Source organism: Eucyclogobius newberryi, unplaced genomic scaffold, assembly GCF_026437365.1.
Source record: "Eucyclogobius newberryi isolate DKJ021-1_F unplaced genomic scaffold, fEucNew1.0.hap1 SCAF_21, whole genome shotgun sequence".
Lineage (NCBI taxonomy): Eukaryota > Metazoa > Chordata > Actinopteri > Gobiiformes > Gobiidae > Eucyclogobius > Eucyclogobius newberryi.
Window position 1 is genome coordinate 19,430,205 of NW_027315846.1, and position 9,680 is coordinate 19,439,884.

Consider the following 9,680-nt stretch of genomic DNA (forward strand, 5'->3'; position numbering starts at 1 on the left):
CAGAGGTCTCTCCTCCGCAGATGCTCTATGTAGCCCGCTCTATGTAGCCTTCAGACCTCCAGAGCCGTGATCCTCGGGCTAAGGACAGACATGGGATGTATCCGCGCGGTGGTGCGGAGGATGAGAAGCCGGATGCGCCTCGAGCTGCTCCGAGAGCTCGGACGACAATATCCGCTATTCTGCTTTCTCCTGCTGCTGCTTCTGTTGTCCACTGTGCTTTTGAGCAGGTCTCCGACTATTAGAGCTTATGTTTCAAAGGTTGTCCATTTTATATGCGGTCTAATTTGCTCTCTGCTCCCCACAGATATATGCATATCATTATGGTGGTCTGGTCATTCCTGGCCGGAGTTGTCACTTTTTACTGCTCTTTGGGGCCCGAATCTCTGCTACCTAACATCCTAATGTCAATTAAATCAGAGAAAAAGGTTTATCAAGCCGAGCTGTTCCCTCTGGGCCACAGCTGTGCAGTTTGTGGAAATATCAAATGCAAAAGGCACAGGTAAAAATGGTCACCAGCTAAACACATTTGTTATACAGTATACACTGAATGTTTAATATGGACGTACGCCATCTAGCGGGCATGGCCGTAATGTTTCTGCCATATATATATATATATATATATATATATATATATATATATATATATATATATATATATATATATATATATATATATATATAATGTGTATATATATATATATATATATATATATATATATAATGTATATATATATATAATGTATATATATATATAATGTATATATATATATATATAATGTGTATATATATATATATAATGTATATATAATGTATATATATATATATATAATGTATATATATATATATAATGTATATATATATATATATAATGTATATATATATATATATGTATATATATGTATATATATATATATATATGTATATATATATATGTATATATATATATGTATATGTATATATATGTATATATATATATGTATATATATATATATATATGATGTGTGTATATATATATCAACAACAGGCCAACGTTATTGCTGGAGAATTATCAGCCGTGGCTTGATCTTAAGATTCCATCCAAAGTGGATGCTTCCCTGTCACAGGTACGATGATTGTAACAAGTAAGAAACTGTTTGAAGACAATAACTGTGAAAATGTTGCATTTTCCCCCTTTAGATATTGGAGCTAGTTTTAGAAAACTTTGTATATCCATGGTACAGGTAGGCATGGTGCAGCAGTTGTTATTTTTGTGTCTTTTTCAATAACCTTAGAAAGCTTTGTACTTTACAGAGATATCACAGACGATGAAGCGTTCGTGGATGAGCTCAGGGTGACTTTACGCTTCTTTGCTGCAGTTTTAGTCCGTAGAACTCAAAAGGTCTGAGAACATCTGCAAAACAAGTAGACTTACATGTTTAGCATATAATCTGAGAAACCTCAAATATGTTTTTTTTCACTCAGGTGGATGTTGCATCACTCATCTTAAAGAAGCTTTTCAAAGTTTCCATGAAGCACATTGAAATTATTTGCAAAGCAAGACAGAAAGGTAACTTTAATTTACTCAGGTCATGGTCAAAACAAACAAGCGCCAACTCTTACTTATATATTCAGTCAAAACCGCTGAGCAACTTCAACAAGCGGCTCTAGAGGAGTACGGTCCCGATCTCCACGTGGCACTTCGCAGTCGCAGAGATGAACTCCTTTACCTTCGAAGGCTGACTGAGATGCTCTTTCCTCACATCCTTCCTCCTAAAGCCACAGACTGCAGGTGACTAAAGCAAATACTCACACACAAAACTGTTCTCCTCCTTCTACTTTACACATTCCTGGTCAAATGGTGTGTTGAAGTTCACTCTCCCGCTCAGTGTCACCACCTGCTGCTTCCTCTTTCCCCCTCTGCTCAGATCTCTCACTCTCCTCATCAGAGAGATTGTGGCTGGCTCTGTTTTCCTTCCTTCCCTGGACTACTTGGCTGATCCTGTGAGTTTAGACACATCGCCTCTAAACAACTCTTGCAATTCTCAACATTACAATTCTCTGCTTTAGTTGGACCCTAAGACTTGCTATTACTTTATCTTTTTGCAGGACACAGTTAATCATTTAATCCTGCTTTTCATTGACAACTCACCTGTAAGTAATGTGATTTTGTCCTATATTTTCCATTTTCTGCCATTGTTTTGATGTTAATCTGCTTTTGTCCTTAGCCTGAACAAGCAACAGCGCCATCTTCTACGATGGTTCCATTCCTAGAAAGATATTCCGAGCCCCGCTCTAAAAAGCCCTCAGTGAGTTTTCTGTTTACTGCAACTGTTGCCCAAAAGAGTGGCTGTTTACTTCAGCATTGTGTTTGACCAGGTACTGAAGCTTGAACTCAGAGAAATCCGCCAACAGCAGGACTTGCTTTTTCGCTTCATGAACTTCCTGAAGCACGAAGGCGCGGTGCATGTGCTCCAGTTTTGCCTCGCCGTTGGTAAATGAAAGTCCACGTTTAGATTTGATGTCTGCTCATGAGACGCTTGAATATCTCTTTGCTTACAGAGGAATTCAACAACAGTATTCTGGATCCAGACCTGAATGACACCAGGAAGATGACGCTACACAAAGAAGTGAAAAAGATCTATGAGACCTACATTTTGGACGAGAGCGTTGATAAAATTCGCTTTGACCCATTTATCATTGAAGAAATACGTCGCAGTAAGCATGGGGATGTCTATATGCTTTATAACAATAACATTCAATATGCTGATCCTGTTTTTGTGTGCCTTTTTGAAATCTCGCAGTTGCTGAGGGCCCGTATGCAGAAGTGGTTAAACTGCAGACCATGAGATGTCTGTTCGAGGCATATGAACATGTCCTGTCTCTATTGGAGAACGTTTTCACGCCCATGTTTTGCCATAGCGATGAGGTCGGACGCACTACTACTTCTATACGCTTTTATTTGAGAATCGCTGCATGTCGTCTCTCGAAATTGACCTAATTTGCTCAAACCCCCCTCATGCTCTAAGCGACCAATCACGATCCATTGCGTCATCAGTCGACACGCCGCAGCTAATGGGGCGACTCTGGCCTTACGCCGAGCTGCCAAACCTGATTTCACCCCTCACAGTGTTTGATTCAGTACAAAGGGTGAAACTGAAGCAGCGCCATTGTCAGCGGTCCCCTCCCCTGCACCAACAGTCTAGACAATAATACTTAACGCTGTGTGGCCAATCCTGTTTCTGAGTGAAATTAAATCAAATGCCTTTAATTTATCTTAGTGTTTTATTCTCTTTTCTCTCAGTACTTTCGCCATCTTCTAAAAGGTGCAGAGTCCCCCTCGAGGACTTCCAGGATGAGCAGGTATGAATTATCTCAAGACAATACAATAGTATTGCACTGCATTTTCAAATGTATAGTTTCAGTTTAGATGAATTCTCCTTATCACTGTGCAGTCAACGCTCTTATACAGGAAGTGCTTTTGTTTGCCTCATGGATAGGACCTCTGTGGAGTGTAGTGTGTATGTGGCCACTGGGCCCTGCCACTAACTCCATATTGTTGCATATGTTCCAGAAATAGCCTCAGTTTGGATGACATCCGGTGAGTAAATAGATATGGAACAATATAATAAAGGATATAAAACATTTGCTTTTGTATTGCAATCAAAACCGGACATATTCATTCATTCTTGCATAGAACAAATGGTCCTGCCTGCTCATTGCATTTTCAGCATTGTCAGGATGCTCTTGTTGCTTCAAACTCGTTCTAAAGTGATAAGATCAAACTCCAAATATTCTGATGTTTTAGTCAGATTGAACACCCAGGTCTAATTTCTAATGATGCAATAGGGAGTGATGGTTTATAAAATAAACAATACACACTTTGGAGACATTGTTGCAGCCAAAGGTCTGGTAGGATGTCCAGGTGATGCAGTAGTTTGCAGGTCTTTCTGCTCTTGAAACGATGTAGTGCTGTGTATCAGGGCAGACAATGCAAGGTGCACATAAAGCCACTGGGTAGAAAAGGTCTGGACCGTCCTCTCATCCTACAGTTATGACCGGAACCTCAAGTAATTGCAATTTGTATTGCATATCTGTAAATCCTGAACAGGAACAATGGGCAATAAGCATGGAGTTACAGATTTAATGGTCAATAAACAGAAATGAGTTATTTGATTACAGAGCAGTGTAGCGGTGATGTCACGTGGACTAGACTTTACAGAGTGTGCATATAACACAGGCTAACTTTTCCCGCGCCTTTATGTCTAATCTGTTTAACCTCCATTCCGCCTTTCCTGCTCTGCTACCGGGCCCTCCCTGAACTCTGTGGGGACCTGAACCTGCTCTGCTCATAGCTACTGGGACTGGAGCCCTGAGTCTCTCCCCTCTTTCTCCACGGCCTCTGCCGGCTCTTCACCTGCATCCTCTAACTCCATCCATGCTCTGTCCACGCTCACCCCCCCCCCACACCGCCACTCATCGCCCAAGTAAGTTAGGGTCAATAGTCCATCTGTCGCCCCGTGTGAAGTTCTTACATCAGCCCTGTGCCATCAGTAAACTCCTCATCTGCATGTGACCAATGCATGAGACCCAAGCTTCTGTTTAATAGACATGCATATTCTCTATTTGGTTTGTGTTAAATACTTTTTGTTGTATGTTCTGTAATTATGATGCAAATATGATCCATTATTTGGTACAATTTGCACCAGACAATGGCATCAGTTTGAGTTTTTGATAAGTGAATATGAATCATTGTCCTGCAACTGTATCTGCTGTGTACAAGTGTATCAATTCATATTAGTAATCATGACGTTGGTGATGTGATCCTTCTGTAGCCACAGACTGTGCCATTCTGTGCCTATGGATTGTGACCATCAGCATCAGTTGAACACATCGACTCAGTAACAAAGTCTGTCCTGCAGGAGCTCATCAAGACGAGGAGAGTCCTTTGGAATCGGCCGCATCGGCAGTAAAATTAAAGGAGTTTTTAAGAGCACCACCATGGAGGGGGCCATGCTGCCGTCTTACGAGCTGGTAGAAGGAGAGGACGACCTGGTAAAAAAAAAAGAATTTGTTCTATTATGGTTTTGCTTTCTTTTCTCTGCTCTTTAAAAGCAGCTGGAGAGGGGTCATGTATCACAGGGGGGGGAAAAATCGATTGATTTGGGAGTACAGTATTTGCTTTCCAGTGGAGATGTACTGCAGACGTTGGTCACCAGGGGGCGTGGCAGGACTGGCCTTATGTAACCGCATGTGCAGAGGTTGTTAGATTCATTAGGGGGTCCACCACACTGCTGTGGAGGGGGTCCACCACACTGCTGTGGAGGAGGGGGTCCACCACACTGCTGTGGAGGAGGGGGAGGGGGTCCACCACACTGCTGTGGAGGGGGGGAGGGGGTCCACCACACTGCTGTGGAGGGGGTCCACCACACTGCTGTGGAGGAGGGGGTCCACCACACTGCTGTGGAGGAGGGGGTCCACCACACTACTGTGGAGGGGGGGAGGGGGTCCACCACACTGCTGTGGAGGGGGTCCACCACACTGCTGTGGAGGAGGGGGTCCACCACACTACTGTGGAGGGGGGGAGGGGGTCCACCACACTGCTGTGGAGGGGGTCCACCACACTGCTGTGGAGGGGGGGAGGGGGTCCACCACACTGCTGTGGAGGGGGTCCACCACACTGCTGTGGAGGAGGGGAGGGGGTCCACCACACTGCTGTGGAAGAGGGGGTCCACCACACTGCTGTGGAAGAGGGGGTCCACCACACTGCTGTGGAGGAGGGGAGGGGGTCCACCACACTGCTGTGGAGGGGGTCCACCACACTGCTGTGGAGGGGGGGGTCCACCACACTGCTGTGGAGGGGGGGAGGGGGTCCACCACACTGCTGTGGAGGGGGTCCACCACACTGCTGTGGAGGAGGGGGTCCACCACACTGCTGTGGAGGGGGTCCACCACACTGCTGTGGAGGAGGGGGTCCACCACACTGCTGTGGAGGGGGTCCACCACACTGCTGTGGAGGAGGGGGTCCACCACACTGCTGTGGAGGAGGGGAGGGGGTCCACCACACTGCTGTGGAGGGGGTCCACCACACTGCTGTGGAGGGGGGGAGGGGGTCCACCACACTGCTGTGGAGGGGGTCCACCACACTGCTGTGGAGGAGGGGGTCCACCACACTGCTGTGGAGGGGGTCCACCACACTGCCTCTAACTTGAAACAACAGCTCTTTCAAATACCAAATATAGATCCAAATCTCTGATGTAACATTTATTTGTTGTCCACTCAGACTTATTGACAGGAGTAAACGTCTCTCGAAGACAATGGGATTGCATGCATCAGTTCTATGTTAAGAGCCCCTTTCCTTTCTGCTCTTATGAGTTTTTCCCTCACACGCAGGTGGAAGAGGCCTTGATGGTCCTGGAGGACGACTCTCCTTTGGAAGCTGCCTCAACTCCCAGCACTCCCAGGAACCTGTCGGCGTGGAGCATCAGCATTCCTTATATCGACTTCTATGACGATGACAGTAAACGGGAGAGAATACCTGTGTTCTGTATTGATGTTGAGCGAAATGACCGGAAGGCAGGTAGGCCCGGGCCCTTCCGCAACAGAACAAAGACACAAACTGTCTTTGTTCTGTTGTGCATTTTTGTCTTCTTTTTCGTAGTTGGTCAGGAGGAAGAGAACTGGTCCGTGTACAGAAGATACCTGGAGTTCTATGTTCTTGAATCAAAGCTCACAGAGTTTCATGGTAGATTACATGTTTTAACATTGCATTGTTTCACTGGTTTTAGTTTGCAAACCACATTTTTTGTTCTCCGTATTTTTTAGGCTCATTTCCAAATGCACAGTTGCCATCCAAAAGAATTATTGGCCCCAAGAATTATGAGTTCCTTGCATCTAAACGTGTGGAATTTGAGGAGTACCTGCAGGTGACTGTCCCTTTCCCCGCGCCTGACATAGATACATCTGAGACACTTCTATAGTAACACAAAACCATGCTTTTGTTGTATTTTAGAATCTTTTGCAACATCCTGAACTCAGCAACAGCCAGCTTTTGGCCGATTTCCTCTCCCCTCATGGCATGGAGTCACAGTTCCTTGACAAGATGCTGCCTGATGTTAACCTTGGTACAGTAACAAAACATTTGATTGATTTAAGTCAAGCCAAACCTTGGCATTCAGTGTCTGTATTTCACAGGGAAAATCATTAAGGCTGTTCCCAGTAAACTGATCAAAGAGGTAAGAACAATAGCACAATGATGATCAGGGAACACGCTTTAATTCTTCATGAATTAAATCTCTTCATTTCATCTCTTGTTGTTAGAAAGGACAGCACCTGGAGCCTTTCATTCAGTCGTTCTTTAATTCCTGTGAATCTGCCAAACCTAAACCAAGCCACCCTGAGCTCACTATTCTAAGCCCCTCTTCTGAAAACGATAAAAAGGTACAGTATGTTTTTTTTTATTTGTTAAAAAAGAAAAATGACAACTGGAAGGTATTAATTGTAAAGTTGTACCATGCAATACAATCACAACTAAACCATGGATGTCATGAGGACTGTGTTTAATGCAATGTAAACTGATTTTAGATGTAGAATATGAATGGCCAATAATGATTTTTTATTGTTTTATTTTTTATGAACTGTTAATTACAATTGTAGTCAGTCAAATAATAAATGAGCAGGTTTACTTCATATGTTGGAACACAGGTTTATGAAAAATTTAAGAAAAACGCTACACACAAAGAAGAAAATATGTATCTTTAGCCTTTTTGGTCCTTTTTCAATCGTCATGTTGCCAGCAAACATAATTATTTTATATATTCTCCACCCTTAGCTTTTCAATGACCTCTACAAGAACAATGCCAATCGCTCAGAGACGTTAGAGAAGAGGCATAACCAAAATTACTTCATGCAAATGTTAACTGTGGATGGACTGTACGACTATTTGATGTACATAGGTGAGTGATCTATTGGGTTTTATTGTATGTATTCATGATTTTTTTTATGTATCTTTTTAAAAGCTCATTGCCCAGGGATGCACCTCATTTAAAAGTAATGTTTGCCCTCATTTGAAGCACGTGGGACGCACCCTCAGTCAGTTTGGTCTGGGCCCGGGCCTGATTCTGTTTGTCGCCCTCTACTGGCAACAGTTAATTTAGCATACAACGTTCTGCACCTTAAGAGTGGCAGGTCTGGCCTCTAAAACACGAATGATACAGTACAAATGTCCCTTAGGTCGCGTTGTCTTTCACATCCCTGACTGGCTGCACCACTTGTTAATGGCGGGTCGAATCCTGTTCAAGAATACTTTGGAGGCTTATTCCCATCACTATCTGCAGTCCAAACTGGGTCAGGTGCTGGAGGAAAACCGCATTGTGTCCCTCATCACCCTGCTCCGAGGTACACGCCCTCAGCCGCTCTCACACTGAGACAAACTCTTCATTATCCTGAATTCTCGTCTGGTCTCACCCCAGGCAGCAAATGAACACACGTTTATTTCTCAACCAGATGCAGTTTTCTGTGAGAGCAGCCAGTCCCGCTCAGCTCAGGAGAAACACAAGAGGGCCAAAAAAGCCTTCGAGGAGATGCTAAATTATATTCCAGGTAAATGTACTGTACTGTTCCATTACTCATTATTGCCAAAAAGAGTTTCTTAAGTTTATGCCCCCAAATATTGTTCTTTATAGACATTATTGGCAAATGCATTGGAGAAGAGGTGAAGTATGAAGGGGTCTGTCTTCTCTTTGATGGTCTTCAGCAGCCGGTTCTTAATAAACAGGTACAATCTGTAATCAAGGAATTTACCTACAGTTTTTATGCAGACGATACCAATAAAGGATGTGTCCCTTTGCTCTTAGCTAACATATGTGCTTTTGGATATCGCTATACAAGAGCTGTTTCCAGAGCTGTCCAAGGTAAGACATAAAATTGCAACCAAAAAAAATAATGTATCTTTCTGTATTCTGACTGCTTATTATTATCATAGAGTTAAAACATCCTATTACTATTTTATAGGTGTAACAAATAACAAGTGCTCCTGTTTCCTTTTTTTTGCAGGTGCCAAAAGAGACTTCTAATGTCGCACCATGGATGTAGAATAATACTGTTAACCAGGAGCTCATAGCACTTTCTTTCACAAATCATAATACCAGTTTCAAATGCTCATTTTTATTGTTTGCAAAACTTCATTTTGGCTTTAATTCCTGACCAACAAATGACTGAACCGATGTATATTTTATCTTTAAATTAAAGTAAATAATGAAAATTGGATATGTTGTGTTCTTTTATCATTTATGATGCATTCTGCTGTCACATAACAATGCCTCTCTTTATAATTTATGACACTGTTGCAGGCCATCTGGCCACATCCTAGTCTGACTGGTCCGCTATCACCATCATACCACCAAAAAAAAAAAGTTTGAAGGTTTTTAATAGTAGTAGGTATGATATAATGTCATGAATGCATTATGTGAGCATTTAGTTCTAAAATGGGAGTCAATGGATATGAATATGTCCTGAAAGAGCCGGGCTCATCATGAGTATATCAATAAATAATTCAAGTAATTCTAACCAAGTAACATACAAGTAGATTCACCAAACATTTGCCCGTGAATCCTGAGATACTTCTTGATTGACAGTTTGTGATGCTGGACTCCACCCACAGCTGCCAATCCTGAGTGCTGCTAATAAAACACTGTTAGGGTCAT

The 9,680-nt window shown here is 42.9% G+C and overlaps 1 protein-coding gene across 6 annotated transcripts; it reads left to right on the plus strand.

Annotated features, from left to right (window-relative positions):
• The first annotated feature begins 18 nt into the window (after positions 1 to 18).
• On the plus strand, positions 19 to 9,243 carry snx14 (sorting nexin 14). 6 transcript variants are annotated; one of them, XM_072457389.1, is made up of 28 exons: positions 19 to 227; positions 305 to 499; positions 1,025 to 1,103; positions 1,177 to 1,220; positions 1,291 to 1,378; positions 1,462 to 1,546; positions 1,612 to 1,768; positions 1,905 to 1,980; positions 2,086 to 2,130; positions 2,205 to 2,285; positions 2,356 to 2,470; positions 2,539 to 2,694; positions 2,781 to 2,905; positions 3,281 to 3,339; positions 3,551 to 3,577; positions 4,899 to 5,031; positions 6,370 to 6,556; positions 6,638 to 6,721; positions 6,802 to 6,902; positions 6,989 to 7,100; positions 7,171 to 7,211; positions 7,297 to 7,416; positions 7,808 to 7,931; positions 8,209 to 8,373; positions 8,482 to 8,583; positions 8,661 to 8,752; positions 8,832 to 8,888; positions 9,031 to 9,243. In XM_072457389.1, the coding sequence occupies exons 1-28, from the start codon at positions 91 to 93 to the stop codon at positions 9,067 to 9,069; spliced, it is 2,826 nt and encodes a 941-aa protein (XP_072313490.1). In that variant the 5' UTR covers positions 19 to 90; the 3' UTR covers positions 9,070 to 9,243. The 6 variants fall into 6 exon arrangements, with proteins under 6 accessions (XP_072313490.1, XP_072313491.1, XP_072313488.1 ...); XM_072457390.1 differs by having other exon boundaries at positions 8,482 to 8,577; XM_072457387.1 differs by lacking the exon at positions 3,551 to 3,577 and adding an exon at positions 4,332 to 4,463.
• The last annotated feature ends 437 nt before the right edge of the window (positions 9,244 to 9,680 follow it).